This window comes from Trichoplax adhaerens, genomic scaffold (assembly GCF_000150275.1).
Source record: "Trichoplax adhaerens TRIADscaffold_9 genomic scaffold, whole genome shotgun sequence".
In the NCBI taxonomy this organism is placed as follows: Eukaryota; Metazoa; Placozoa; class Uniplacotomia; order Trichoplacea; family Trichoplacidae; genus Trichoplax; species Trichoplax adhaerens.
The window spans coordinates 1,685,977-1,702,412 of record NW_002060951.1 but is presented as its reverse complement, the minus strand read 5'-3'; the positions used below and the strand labels follow the sequence as shown (position 1 = coordinate 1,702,412).

The 16,436-nt window shown below is 33.0% G+C and overlaps 4 protein-coding genes across 4 annotated transcripts; 3 read left to right on the top strand and 1 right to left on the bottom strand.

Moving 5' to 3' along the window:
• Positions 1 to 3,325: 3,325 nt before the first annotated feature.
• TRIADDRAFT_58968 (uncharacterized protein) lies at positions 3,326 to 5,445 on the top strand (the record flags this gene model as incomplete). Its single annotated transcript, XM_002115099.1, has 6 exons — positions 3,326 to 3,398; positions 3,495 to 3,644; positions 3,849 to 3,904; positions 4,148 to 4,227; positions 4,337 to 4,425; positions 5,339 to 5,445. 6 exons carry the CDS (start codon positions 3,326 to 3,328, stop codon positions 5,443 to 5,445), a joined length of 555 nt encoding a protein of 184 aa, XP_002115135.1.
• Positions 5,446 to 6,142: 697 nt separating this feature from the next.
• On the top strand, positions 6,143 to 7,622 carry TRIADDRAFT_58967 (uncharacterized protein; the record flags this gene model as incomplete). The annotated part of the gene is made up of 4 exons (XM_002115098.1): positions 6,143 to 6,338; positions 7,024 to 7,129; positions 7,248 to 7,322; positions 7,535 to 7,622. 4 exons carry the CDS (start codon positions 6,143 to 6,145, stop codon positions 7,620 to 7,622), a joined length of 465 nt encoding a protein of 154 aa, XP_002115134.1.
• Positions 7,623 to 10,096: 2,474 nt separating this feature from the next.
• Positions 10,097 to 12,589, top strand: TRIADDRAFT_816 (uncharacterized protein; the record flags this gene model as incomplete). The annotated part of the gene is made up of 1 exon (XM_002115097.1): positions 10,097 to 12,589. A coding segment is annotated over one exon (2,493 nt), but the record flags the coding sequence as incomplete, so codon positions are not given.
• A 2,961-nt stretch (positions 12,590 to 15,550) lies between these two features.
• On the bottom strand, positions 15,551 to 16,330 carry TRIADDRAFT_28580 (uncharacterized protein; the record flags this gene model as incomplete). Its single annotated transcript, XM_002114907.1, has 1 exon — positions 15,551 to 16,330. One exon carries the CDS (start codon positions 16,328 to 16,330, stop codon positions 15,551 to 15,553), a length of 780 nt encoding a protein of 259 aa, XP_002114943.1.
• Positions 16,331 to 16,436: the final 106 nt, after the last annotated feature.

Below are 16,436 nucleotides of genomic sequence, written 5' to 3'. Positions count from 1 at the left end.
CTTGTACCTGAATACAAACAGTCACTATACTGTACTGTACTGTACAGTGTACACTCTGTAGTACTGTAATTGCATTACCAACTCCAGCACAGATGAGCATACTGTACGCCCTATCCGCTTCTACTGTCCAATGAGTGTCCAATGTCCAGTCCAGATCCATGTACAGTATAATGTACAGTACAGTACAGTGCAGTCCATGCACGAATAAAAATGCGATACTGTAGTGTATAGCATCCTACTGTGAAATGCAATCCCTATTCTATTCTGTCATTTTAATTAATTAATTACGTATTCATCAATTTTTGGTCCCATTTAATACTGCATATGGCTCCGGATTGTCTTCAAGCAGTACAGTCTATACTCGTTTAAGAAAGTTATTCTACGAATATCGATGCAGCTGCAGCTAGAGGTCTACATGGTCTGGTCTGGTCTAACTGTAACGCAACGTTGACAGTATCAGATATCCGAAATTATTTTTGATGTGTCATCAAATAATTTATAGAAATTCTACTGTATGACTAATTTATTACATGTTATACCATATCAATATTATTGCTAAAATGTTAAAATGAGATCCATCATGGATGCCAGGCTTCACGAATTTGGAAATCCTACGTGCATTGGGCACCAAGCGGGCGCAAGTATAAATTCTTAGTACTGTACACTGTACAGTAGACATGTTGAATTAGGAACCGAGTGAGACTCTTGGACTCTTGGGATGGTAAACAAGGTGTGAGCAAGTTCGATTTACACCGCCGTTGATAATTATAATCTATTATTATTGAAGCCTATTTGTTATGGCAAATAGATTTTGTTGCGAATTTTATTTGTATATCACTGCAACATTAGGATTATAATTGATTTTCATGAATCCGGATACTGTACCGAGTACAGACTTATGCAATAAAGGGATTTATTTGCAATTGAATTTTTAGTACTTAAGGTCGATTTTTGCTCTATACTGTATTATTACAAGACAATTTGAATACGATCACGTAGAGATTTGTACTCTATTCAGTGTACTGTACTGTGTTCAGTACTGTACTAAAGTATTACAGTACAAATCCCTGCAAGCTACAGTACTCAGTACCACATACTGTACGTACAGTACAGTACTGCAGTTCTAGTAAAGACAGTGCACTACGAGCATTGAAGACATTTCAGAAGTTCAAAGGAAACGTCTCTCGACCAAGCGAGTAGACAGACATTGCACAGCTCAAATTTGTTTCATTAGTTTTCAATATAGAGGTATACATAAATAATAACAATATAATACGTCAGTTGTGCATGTGGAGGCTGTAAGCGGGTAATTGGACCGTTGGAAACACTCCTGTAGCGTAGAACGGTAATCGTCTCCAATTTCTATTCCATTCGACAGTATTATGGCATAGAGCAAACACTGCGCACGTGCAACTTGCTAAAAATTTTTGAAAGTACAGCGCCTCAACTAGCAGGTGAAATATTATGTATATTTTGTATTGCACGTATTTCAAGTTCGAAAACAAATTTGTAGGCTAGTAGTTCAAGATAAGTAGAACGTCTTTGATAGTACTGAACTTCAACAGATGGATTATATATTATATAATTAACTTCGCCGTTCTAAAGTAGATGTTTGCGTTGCAATTATACGAAGGCGTACTACAGTAAATACGTTGATTGTCGATTTCCTTTACAAAGCCCTCTGATACGTGCGGAAAGTTGTAGCTAGCTATTTGATACTGTACTGTACTTGCAATTAGTAACTTGATATTAATTGATTTTAATTAACTATCAACTGTCTGCTGTAAAGCAACAAATACTGACTAAGTGACTATATAATAATAATTATAATAATCAATCAATAGTACTTGTAATTCACGGATACAGATGATGTTATTCATCGTTAGTGATGATAGTGATAGCTGTTGGCTATCATTAATTTATTTTATTTTATCAAATATTTAACTACAGCAGTACACGATAGTAACTGGGGATTACTTAATAGCTAATAAATTTCGCCCTGTACAACGGTGTTGTCATTTTCCCAGCATCACTAAGGTATTGCTAGTGTTGTAATCGTTGCAACTTTATACGTATGCGCGAAAAATTATAGCTATAAAACTGAGAATAGATTCCCTTGACTGTACAACGTACATTGTACAGCACATGATAACCTACATAATATAAAGGTTTAGATTCATAAGGCACATGTATTTAACATCTATACCATGTAAGATGACCTATTTTAAACTGTTAGCAGATCTAATAGCTCTAGAATCCCAACATTGCTGGTACACTAATTACTGTTCTTTATTAAATCGGAAGCAAAAATTGATATTTTACGCAACACTGGTAACTAGTATTTGTAATACCAATTAATCATTTAACTATCAGCAATATAATATGAAGGCTTCATTATTACTAATTTTAATAATATTTAATGAGATTGAAATAAAGGTATAACAGTGACTTTTGAAAGCAAAGCAGTTATTTATAAGGTGGAAATGACAACAATATTGTTTAGACTTTCAACTTGGTATTTTAGAATGGATAATACTATATACTAGTTCATTAATAGAGGCACAAGGAGCTGAGGTAGGCAGTCATCAATGAATGTAATGTACAATACGAGTATATAATATTACAAGAACATGTACGGTATTGACGTCTCATACTTTTGGGTCTTATGGCAGAGGCAATACATCGCATATGAATGGCTTTTTCTATATTGTTTTCTTAGTGTCTAAGTATCTGTCATTAATACAGTTGAATGTTGTTCAGGTTAACGATATCGCTACTATTCTTACTTAAATATGAGTACCTTACGCTATATGCTGCACAATCTTAACGACCTTAAGGTGCACACACAGACGTCTAATAAGAAAGTATCAGCGTGCAATAATTGCGCGTATGGCAAGGGTTCATTAAGACAGATTAGTGAAATGCCTAACTTACGTATTATGATTATTTACGTAGAACGTCTCAACTAATGTATGAAAGGAATTAATATCAAGTACTCTTTTACGGCCATGATCTTACCGTTGCAACGCTGCATTGCATCAATTTAAAAAGCAGCTATATTACCACTGTCATATTAAAATAATAATATCAAAACCTGTAATGCAGCGTGTAAATACTATCACTTTTAAAAGCTCCAATTACTTATTACCTTCGGAAAGCTGCTTTAACATTAATTACTGTAGTATCTTATATAAGGAGTATTATTTGAAAATAATGCTTGTAAATGCTTACATGCTAAGTTAATTATAATTATTATACCTACAAACAAGAAAGATAACCTGGTCTTGGGTTTCATGGTGGTTTATGGGCAATACTATGTAAAAAAATGTCTAACCTCTTGTCGTTATGCATGCTGGTAATTTTTTCAATTACGTGGTTGAACGCGAAAGACTTTCCTAGTATGTAAATAAAACAGGCTATCTCCAAAATGTAGCAATTCAGTACCGGAACACTACTTTCAATTAATTCCTAATCTGTATATCTTCCAACCATAGTTGAGATAATTTTATGTCGTCATTGTGGTTTTGAATTAACGAATTCCAGTGCTGTGATTAATGTGGCTACTGATAAAGCTGACAGGACGATCAATCACACAAAGCTTGGTAATACCTCAATTAACGTCCAAAAATTTCTAAATCCAAATGGTAAGCAAAATCTTATTACTGACTTCAAATTATTCATGCATAATATACAATATTTCATAAGACATATAAATAGACTAATATGATTTAGTAATTGCAGTTATTACATACGTAATAATGATAACAATGTGTTAGTTTTAATTTGTATAAAAAATTTCGTATAAACAGCATTTTACCAACTGTAAATATTTTATCAACTACGAATAGGTCAACCGTTTAACGTTTTCACCGTAAAAGATGCAAATGTAAAACAGGTTACAGAGGTACTTATGAATAAGAATCTGCTTGAGATAATACATAATGGCAACCATACGAATGTTTCTAAGTGCCACAGCTTTAGCTACGTTATTTTTATCAGGCCCAGTGTAAAAGCCCTAATCTCGATTGTGTTTAGTCATTCGTAACCATTTAATTGTCAAGTTCGCTATTAGCAGATATTGCTATTAAGTAATATGTTCATATTTTGTTGCATTATCAATTTTTTGAAAAACTATATATACATGAAGCCTATTGATCAGTTCTCGTGGTTTCCTGGATACTCTTGGACTGTTGTAAGTTGTCCAAAATGTGGAATTCATCTTGGGTGGTACGTTGCGTGAATATTAATTTGAAAGTGGTCGTTATTTTAAAGTTCCATGATATCTATATCGTTTTATCTCAGCTAATTTAATATCTCGCGTTAATTTGCTAATTAGGCTATTCAAAAATATTTCCCCTAAACTTCGTCAAAATACTATAACGCAGTTCGTAGGTCTAATTTATGATCAAGTTGTTAGCGAAAACTGTAAGTTTAACCGAGACCACTCTGTTAACGGTTTATGTCTTACTGGATAAACCTTAAAACGAAGCGCCTATTTGCTGCTGATCTACATATTTGCGATTTTGTTTCATCTAGTCGCTTATTCTACATATTTTGGGCCGCCTTCATTTGCAGCATGATGAGATAGTTCGTACAAGTTCAAACTTATCTGCCTTTGCAATATATCATATCGCAAAATGCATTATGCAAGTAACACAATAGAACTTCGGATAAACTATGGAGAAGATTGGGATATTCGAAGCTTACCTAGGACATGGATTGCTGTACTTAAAAGAGAAGCTGCTTTGCAGACTAGAAAGCACTAAACACTGAAAGCGATATTAATGAACATAAAATTCAACAAATGATTTACTATATAGCAGAGCGTATCTTGGTTCATATGAGAGTATTGCAACTTTTTGTTTGATTACATCACTATTTGGTAATGTTGGCTTAACACACTCAGTATTTAGGCGTCATATCTTTGCAATTACTAAATAACTTATTATAGACAAACTTTTTAAAATTTGAAGAAAGTTAGCTGCGTATATAATCTTACTACAGTATAATGTACCATGCATATTGCAGTAAGTAATTATGGATACATGATATTTAGGCATGTGTATATTATACCTATTCGCGATTCGGTCTGAGTTCGCCATGCATATCGATTTTAGACTATTTAAGTTTCGGTAATGAAGATGTCTTAATCATAAATTGTGTTATTAATGGAAGTATCAAATAACCGACATAGTCTGCTGTGCGCGTACAACCATGCCTTAGATCGATTTTAGTTACGCCGACGGACTATTTGCTTAATCCAAATTTAGAAAGAGAAAAAATACTGATGCATAGCGGTAAATAGCATAATTATAATGGAATACAATATTTCTTGTAGTCCATGTGAGTTCTCACGTGTGGGTCAGTATAACAGCCAAGAGTTTAAATTCGATATTAATTATAAATTTGTTATCGACTGTCGAAATAATTGAAATTGCTGTATAATTATATTCCTAAGCTAATATACTGTATCATTAAGATTAACTCATGACATGGTTCAGTATCAGTTATTAGTATGATCTTTTTATCATTGGACGAAATGTCATATGGTAACAATGTGACAGCACTTATATTGTATATATACAGTATATACAGTATGTTCACTAATAAAAGAATAATAATTTTTGATACCACTACGCACTCGATTCATTACAGGAGTTTTATAACATGATATGATACAGTATTCCCATTCAGCAGATTTGTTTAACGCAGTTGCAAATATTACTGCATGATGTTACATTACTGTGCCTTATCCTGAATGAAATTATAATGCCATTTACAGTAGTTATACATTGAATTGTAATAGCGTTTAAATCAGCGAGTGACTAAAACACTGGTGCCAATTATCAAAATTTTCATAGCAGGGAATGCATTTGCGTACACGAGGAGGCACGCGCTCTCTTTCTGTTTCTCTCCAGGTTTTAGCCATCTCTGACTTTCTCGAAATTAAGACAGACAAGTTAGAACTTGCAGTACAGTACTGTCCAAAACAGTAATCGGTCCATATCCTGTACAGTACAGTGTACAATGTACTGTACAGGACACTTGTACGGTACAGAACAGTGACATGGTTGTAAATTACAGTACATACAGTACTACAGTACTGTACTGTAAAAGGGTATACTCAGTGGTGGCGAACGTCATGGCGGAAGATCAGTTATTAACGCACAATCATGCTATGGCAATATTCAGAAATAGCATCGCTGAGATGACGAAGGATAGCTTACTTGCTTCTTTACCCAATGATGTGACTATCGATGAAGTAAATTCGCTTATTGCTCTAGATTACGGCCTTGCTATGACCGTGACTGTTTGCAAAGATAGTCGTGAAAGGATAGGTAAGAATCTTACCTGTATTGGAAGATGATGATGCAGGCTGCTACTACTGTGCATACAATGACTCGGCCTGATGATGTTTATAAACCGGTGCTTTTACTGTACTGTTCTAGTACTGCAGCTTTAAGATTTACTTATATGCTGTATATACGTGTATATATTAGTAATAATTATTTAAACAGGACATTCATACATTTCCCTTGAATCTTGCATATTGGGAACGCTTCCTTGATTGTTTGAATCAACATTGTAGTAGCTCAAGCAATTAGATTAAATTAAACTGACATTGCCCTAATTATTAAGCTTGCCTTTTGCAACGTAAACCACTGCTAGTGTGCATGATGATGCTAAACATTGTCATTATTATATTGATACCTCGTACATCTTTGTCTACTTCAAGACTAGCACAATGTAATTTAGACGGAATTTTAGAAAGCAGTTAAGGATTATTAATAATAAGACAGATCAAGCCCAACATACATGAATATTGATAACTTCAAGTGAAGCTAATCTTAATTTAATGTAAATTGCAATTTGTTAATTGGCCAAAAATTATTCATTGCAATATTTCATGTAAGCCGTACATTCAAGTGCATCTATAAGTTGATAACCGTGTCTTCAGGATTACTACATATCAATTAAATCAGAATTACATTTTACTGATGTTAAAACATTTTCTGGTCACAGCTGTTATTGTACCCCAGACTGCAACAATCAAGCAGTTTAAGAAAGCTTTTCAACGTCAAACATTACTCCACCTTAAACGTAAAGGAGAATCTAGGCGAATTAACTGGTAATATCACGGCATTTGTGCCAAACAATATATGATCAATATTATCGTACCTGCCTTACAATTACTATTTTTTACGCAGATTAAATTTTATCCTGCTGTAATTTATTAATCATTGCAGGAAATATTATTGGAAATCATACTGGCTAATCTATGAAGGTATAAAGCTTGAAAAAGACGACTCTAACTTGATAGAGTAAGTAATAATAGTTACCAGTCTGAAATATGTTAGCTTAGCCTGATGTTATACCGTTAATAATATGAACTAATCTAACTGATTTTCTGTATTCATGCTTACTAATGTTTACTGATAAATAACTGTAATAATCTATAAAGAATTAAATCTCAGATTTGAGCCCAGTTACTATGCTAAAAATTTATGCAGTATACTTCTTTTTTACTCCACAGCTATGGTATAGGAAATGGAGCAATGCTAACTTTCGCGAAAAGACTTCAACAGAAGGGAAGAGTAAAATCATATAATGCGCAATTGTGATGTATTTCATCTCTACAAGTTAAAAATTTAGAGCTTAAATTTATTAATATTGATTCATCTGTACATATGGAAGACTTACATACCTGTATAATAGTTGTAAATATTATGAATGATCCAAAAAATAAATCAACAAAACTAAGTCATGTCATGCGTAAACTGCTTATTATTTAATATTAACTTATTAATTTCGAACAACTGCAATTTGGTATGGCTATAATTACTTCATGGTAGAAATAATATGTTACACACGATTTAATTTAAGCGATTCTACCGTCCTTATACGCATTTGTAGTATCAGTTAACAAGGTATAGCTATTAATTCTATACAAAGTGGAATATCATTACTCAAGCTTCGATAATGCTACTTATTGATTTTTGTAAGGGAAAGTGTATAAGTACAAGAAATTCAACGCTTACTACTATAGCATTTTAATTGATAGATCACATTGTAATGCATGATGACGCGGTTTAAGCAATAATAACGAAATGGCCTACAATAATTTGTGGTTATATCGTAGACAGGCGATAAAATACGCTGAGCGATGTAAAATGTGCAAATTAATCCATACGCCATAAAATATATATGAGATTGACTCCATTTGTATAAGTAGATGTCACAATTTCACTTCTGCGACAAGGTAACGTACAGTACAGTAAAAGTCTATAAGTAGCTACTGACTTAAACGCCCTTTTACTTAACGTTAAACACACACAGCAAAAGACTGTAAAGATGAAGCTTTTATTAACAAAGATACATCTACAACTTTTTACCACCCTCAAAACTCAAATGTTCCCGTTTATATAGGAACCGTCTAATTTGTAAACAACAACAGTATTATTATTATACCTTACTAGGAGAATCATCTCGAACTAAGATGCTCCTTACATAGCTTTTCTATCAGTAAATATTTTGAATCTCTTACTCATACTTAATCTTAATCTAAGCTCGTAGGTTATCTAATTCAACTATCATCAACTAGAACTTGAATCATCCTACTGCTATCTATCACACAATAACAATCAATATCAAATATGTAATGAACTATTACAAACAACATCTACGTTAAGGCATTACTTATCTTACCTAGCACTACAAATATGGATATTCTCCATACTAGCTACTACTGTACTTATTAAACTATCCTAATGACAAGGCAACACTGTAACAGTAGATCAGAGAAAACTAGCACCCGTAATCAAACTTACTACTTGATGATGACTGATTTATCATACAGTATTTCTATTAAATAATTTACATAGCTCGTTCATATGATAAATCCTGTACAATTACCTAAATTTTTACTATTTAGAAATTTTTTATCGGTTTCAGTCATGCATATCTAGTAACTGTACTATTGTTGTTCAGATTGGACGTGCATTTAATCGTTTCAAAAGTAATCTGAAGGTGGGAGCATCTAGCCTAATTAATTTCAGAGATTACTGTATAAATCTTGTTAGTGTGGCGAACTAAGAGTGCAGTGGCCCTATTTATATGCAATTACAGTAGTAGAAAGATGTTGCATCGGCTACTCTGAAAAACTAAAAATATACATGATTATATAAGATATTCCAATACGATTTCAATTGTATGTATAATAAGTCAAAATTATTTTTAAATTGCTATCGCCGACGATTGTATAAATTACTCTTATATATACGCGTAATAATCAAATATCTTATTACCCGTAAAAATTTATTAAGTAGAATATTTTCAATAAGTAAACGCTTTAGACTCTGTGCAAATCCATCGTCAAATTGAGGACAATCTTCGGAAGTGCTGCCATAATATTACGTAATACAAAGATTTAAAATGATTAGCTGTTGCACTGCATAAGCGTGTCTTCCAATAGAGTTTTCATAGCTTGTAAAATTGCGACAGCTTTAATTCATCTATGAAAGGTGTTGGCTTTACCTATCCCTACTTTAAGTAATAAATGTAACCTACATTTAGAAGAATTAGTATTGAATAAGATGTTTTAATTACTGTCATCTATACTTATTGTATTTTACAAATTAACGAAAATGTTCTTACATAATTAAATTACCAATATAGATGATGAATTTTTTATGACGTAAAATAAGTTGAATGTCGTATATCGAACCCAACATATGGTTTGCGTTAACTTTTCATAAAGATGTATGCTATATTAGACAATTCTCAAAATTCTAAAAGACAGTAATAGAAGCTAAAAACTAATAAAACTTTTAGGTGAAGATACCATGCTGTACTCTAAATAATTCGTTGGATCCGATAACTTTTTGCATATCATGTCAGGTTATTGAATCTAACTTGCATTTTGCATATTATGACTCCGTATCTGCATAGATTGCCGACCCGTCCTCTTTTAGGCTTTGCCAAATTCTTTGTGCTATTTCATTTGTTTCATTTTTCTATTTCTATCAAGAAAGGACAGACAACGCTGCATTCGCCTTGCACTTTGGGATTAGGCGGTAAATCTACAGCTTTAATTGGCGTCAAACCTGGACAATTTCTAATAGCTGGATTGTTCGATGTTCACGATAATTACCATCCTATTACCAGGAAACTTCAATCTATAAATCCAAGAAGCCTACAGAGAGTACAATCTATGATTTATGCTATCGATGCCATTAATAATAATTCCAATTTATTGCCCAACATAACCCTAGGGCTATATCTATTCGATAGCGGGGGTAGTTCACAACTAGCTTTGACCCATGCTATAGATATGATACGTAATGATTTACAAAAGCCAAAAGCGAACGAAAAAATGTGCAACTGTATCAACACTGCTGCAGACTGCAACGCGATAACAAATCTAACCGATATTCATATGATTCAACAGACTTTCAATAAAAAGATCATAGGTGTTATTGGTCCTAGAAGTAGCAAAGAGTCTATAATTACTGCAACATTGTTTACTACTTACAAGATGCCTCAAATCAGCTACGCTTCTACTAGTCGTACGTTAAGTGATAAGTCAAGATTTGGATCATTTTTTCGCACCGTACCATCCGATACGTATCAAGCTCAAGCTATCGTGGATATTGTTAAATATTTCGGATGGGACTATATTGCAGTCGTATCAACAAATGATCAATATGGTAATCAACTTCGAGCCAAAATTGTAACTTTAGCATCTGAATATCAAATATGTATTGCAATCAATGCACAGTTTCCTTCACAGTTTCATGATCAAATTATTTCAGATATTGTTAACAGATTGGTTAATAATGTTAAAGTTAAAACAATTATCTTAATTTGTTCAGAAGCTGAAGCTAAAGTACTTCTGAAAGAAGCACAATATCAAAATTTAACTGGTAGGATGTGGCTAGGTTCCGATGCGTGGGGTAATTCTCCTGTAATTGCGCGAACGTATTCCGATGTTGTAATAGGCATGATTGGCGTTACATTACTGCAATCTAAACAGAAACTAAACAAATATCATGAATATTTAAAAACATTAAATCTATGTAATAATAATATCAACCCATGGTTTAATGAATATTGGTATCAATTTATGTCAGATAATGTTACTGATTATTTAAAATGTGGTCAAATGAAAAACTTATCTAATAATTACAGTATTGAATTTTACTCGAAGTCAAGCCTGGCAGCATATGTGATGGACGGCGTATATGCATTTGCATATGCATTACATAAAGTCTTGAAATGTAATAATATTTTCTGTCATAGTAGGATTATCAGACAAGAAGATTCTTTATTATGGCGCGATGTTACACAAAATCTTAAAAGAGTTCACTTCAACGGATACACTACAACCCAATTTAAATTTGATCACATGGGTAACAGCAGACCTAAATACGATATTTTTCAATTACAGTTGACAAAAGATAGTGACAGTAATAAAGCAGAAAGTAGCAAACACTTATATTTTAAAAAAATAGGAACATGGGAAATAAACGAAACTACTAATTCTTCTTGGTTTATGATTTCGGAGAATAATTTATCTCGAGATCATGTAGTATCATCTCGCTGTAGTAATGATTGTCAGCCTGGCACTCGACAATATATCACAACAAGTAAGTGCTGCTGGCAATGTTTACCTTGCCTTAAACATCAAATCTCCAGCAAAATAAACGCAGATACTTGCACAAGTTGCAAACGTGGTTCTAAGCCTAATAATAATCAGACGGATTGTGTTGAAATCTCACCAACTGAGAGCAAATTAATCGATCCGATACCACTTGTTGTTCTTATTACTACTGCAGTGAGCTTTTTACTAACCATCACTACATGGCTTATTATATTCAAAAATCGATCAACACCAATCGTAAAGGCTTCTAATATCGCTCTAACTTATACATTACTCTTTTTCATCGGCCTGTGCCATGTCAGCCCGGTTATGTTTATTCTACCTAAAGCCTTAGTAGGTTGTCATTATATTTTTCCAGTTATTCTACTACCACCAGCAAATCTTAACATCGTTATAATAAATAAAATTCGTATCATTGTTAAACTATTCAAGGATAAATCATTTAGTCGACAAGTAAATTTTTGGAATAGAGATATCGGACAATTTATTCTTATTATTGGTGAAATAATTATTATTAATTCACTAATCCTGGTGATCACAGCCTTAGATCCTGTCATAATCGAAAGATATGTTACTGAAGATAATTTAGTTTATTTTCGCTGTAAAACTCGATATGAACTTGGTGCGTATCTTTCCATGGCGATTTTATTAATTATCACTACAATATCTGCATATCTCACTTATAGAGCTCGCCATATCCCAGCACGTTTTCATGAGGCCAAATATGTCTCCCTAGCATCTTTACTCATCTGCTTTTTTACTTGCATATATATACCTACTATTATATTTGCTCATGGTCCAGTACAAAGCACTATCGGAGCTTTTGGAATGATAGGGTTAATTATTGGTATCCTTCTTTGCTTATTTACTAATAAGATTTATGTTATACTATTTGTTCCTCAAGTGAACAATAGGCAGAGAACTATAATGGAAATAAGGAATTATACGTTTCATAAAGAGTTAACTATGTCTGGAAGCCTTAATGCAATATCATGATTACATTTTTACTTCCTCACCTAATTGTATTTTATTCATACACAATACAAGTAATTTATTGTGCGCATGATATCTGATATGAGAGTCAGTAAAACGTAAAACTTCTAAGTATAAAACGATATTGGACAGCCGTACCGTTATGTTCTCTCGGGCGCTACTAGGCCAACCACGTAATACTAGGTTAGATACTGCAAAGTAGCCTGAAGCGTGGAGTCCACTTTTTTATTCTGGGTTGCCTTCCCGCAAGTGATATATATGTTATACTTATATTACATACGTATTAGTAAATTACTAGTGAACGTAATTCCTAAACATTACCTGTTTATCATACATAACACGTACTGATAGGAATGTATTAATTCGATAGATTACAGTTATATTAATATGCCTTTGTACTTATAGACTGTAGACGAGAGAGAGAAATAACTGTTTCAGAGAAGAGAACTTTATTACCCTAAGTCAGTCAGTTACAAGGTAGAGAGAGATATATATGCTGCTACACAGAGAAAGGATTCTGAACCCAACCCGCTAACACACATATACATATATGTAATAGATTGTGATCTAACACGGTTCTAGTTTATTACGTTATTGTAACGGTTCTGTATGCATTATAATCATGATCTATGCTGGCGTAGTGTATATGATAGTAGATAAATTGTTAACAAGCACCGCATTGTATGCAAAGAAAGTATCACGAGCATGGATTCGACTTGTATATATAAGCACAGAACGTCATGTAAATTTAACTTTATCTATGCTAGAAAGAATATTTTTTAGCACTTTATTAGATATCGGTTATACGAATTAACATCCCATATATTAAAGCCTCATTTAGTACAAAATGTGTTCATTTAAATAATACACTGTGGCACCTATGAATGTAACAGATTATACATAAGTGATGCACATTCACAAACACATACGTATGGCTGCATATTAAATTAAATATTGCAGACAATTTAAGAATTACGAGAAGTTTGTTCGACATTTTATAACTCTTCAATAAAGCCGTTGCACACTAGCTAAAATTGGTAAGGAATTTTATTCGATGTTAGGCAGGTCCTAAATAGTAACATATTACACACCTGATGCGCATTAATTTAATTATTACTGTATTGTAAATAACCAAACTGAAAATCGTTATGAATATTTAAAATCTTATGCAGGATATAAAAGTATACCAATAGACAATTAGTAATTAGAGTATTCCGTATTTTTACTCTATTATCGTCTACGTACAACTTTTAAGGATATCTGGCTTATCGGTCGGCAAACATTAATGCAAAGGGAATGTATAAAATCCAGAGAAGAGCCACAACATTACGGTCAATAGTTTTTAATTTACCTCATTACTGTGATATACTAGTCGAATCTCTTACTGAATTTCGGATAAATTACCTTATAATATTGATGGATAATGACGCCATGCCATATACACGTATTGAATACAGTATGTGCAGTATATTGCAAGTTAGAAATTATATGCAAACTGATAAGGAATGTTATTATACGATTCAGTATTGAATGCTTTATAGATACATAACTAGATGAGTAACAGCTATAGCAGATTATATAAATGCTAGTAATGGTGATTTAAGTGATGTTCATTCAATATTAATTTACTTCTAATGCTGATATGATACCCTTAATAAAGATGGAAAACTATGACTATACGGCGTTAACTGACATTATATAGCTACTTTACAGGTTTTAATTAAGATATTAAAGAGTGATTTCCTAGCACGAGTACATTACAGAAAAGAGCTCTTTTATGTCAAGATCAATAACTATAATTATAATGTAAGTCCACATTTATGTTAAATTGATGCCGAACTTTGTTATGAAGATAAATAAGGTTGCAATGTAAAGAAATGTGGAAATTGTTGATTAGCCAGCGTAATACTGGAAGGACAATTAAATTACAACGTATATACTCATTGAAATGCATGAAGCTTACAATAAGATAGCTATCTGTTTAAACATCAGCGTTTCGCGAAAAGGTGATAAAGCTCAATTAGCTGTACGAATATATGATCATGGCTATATATGTGGTAATGGCTAAACCTAACAAGTAATTGCATTTGACTTTGCTCCAGAAATGTTTGTCGGCATGTTCCTCGTATTCTCACGATGCTAACAGATTCCTTAAATGATAATCACTAAAATTGCTATAATATAATGAGATTACAATGCTTTAATTAGAACTCATTCGTTATAATCATCTACACCATAATTATACCATCTAAGTTTAAAAGATTCTATTCTTATGGCAATAAAGAAAATGATTACAAATGAGATAATCTTTTAATGTTATATTGGCGCTTTAAGCAATTATGATCAGGTTGTAGTTATTCATAAATCCAAGGCAGCAAGTATTGCAGTAATTAACTTTACATTATTTTCAATATATAATGTCTCTATAGTATTACAGAGAAAATATTAATGTTTTTATACAGTTAATGGTAATTAACCTTAGCGATATCAAGATAAGAAAGGTATACGAATAGACGAAGAAAAAGCGTTTTCTAAATGCTGTAAGTGTAATAAGAATAGACCTGTAGCTGTCCCAGATATACCGGATCAAATTTACTAATTTGATTCCATGTTACCACAGACGGCCTTTTTCAAGCAAAGTTATGCCAGTTATTCCTTATTCCTATTGGCTTATGATACATGATATTATAAAATCTCTCTACTCAATAAGGATTGAACTTGGCAGATATCCGCAGCGATACTCTTAGTAACTTTGCACTGCATATTAAGGCAATCGATTTTATTAAGTATACTAGGGTTAAAAGTATCATGATAAAAATTTTTGCTTTCATGTTAGTAAAGATGGCTTAAAGTTGGTTACTATTGATTGAAATTATAGCGCAATAAAAGCTTCCAATTTTATTGAGCAGTCCAACCTCCATCCATAGTTAGAGAAGCACCAGTCATTAATCTTCCTGCATCACTACACAAAAATAAGACTAATTCACCAAGATCTTTTGTTTTAACAAATTGCTTAGCAGGCTGTTTGTCAGCTAAAAGTCGATGTTGAGATTCAGTAATAGATATATTTTCCTTTTTGGCTATATTTTCAATTTGTTGTTCAATTAATGGTGTCAAAACAAAGCCAGGGCAAATAGCATTACAAGTTATTTCTGCTTCAGCTGTTTCTAGCGCAACGACTTTGGTTAAACCAACAAGTCCATGCTTGGCTGCACAATAGCCAGTTTTACCGACAGAGGCTACCAAGCCATGAACTGAAGCAATATTTATTATTCGCCCCCAGTTACTTTTCTTCATCGATGGCATAGCTTCTTTCATGGTGTAGAAAGCAGCCGATAGATTGATAGCGATGATATTTTCCCATGTTTGATCGGGGAAATCTTCAATAGGTGAAACATGCTGAATTCCAGCATTATTAATCAAGATATCGACCGATCCAAATGTTTCAATAGTAAACTGGATCATCTCTTTAATTTCATTCGATCGCAACATATTCGCAGGGTGATGGGCGGCCTGAACACCATAACCTTGCAGCTCTTCGACAATTTTGTCGATGACTTGCTTTTCACCAAAGCCATTAATAACGATATTAGCTCCATTTTTTGCTAACGTACGAGCAATATCAAGACCAATGCCACTTGTTGACCCAGTGATCACTGCATTTTTGCCTTCAGCCATGTTTAGTTAGTCACTTGAAGTGAAATTGTCTCAAATTATATAATGATTCTGGTCACTCCCAGCTTAGTGCCTCTGCACACTAGCTCTGCAAAAAGTTGTTGTCGGG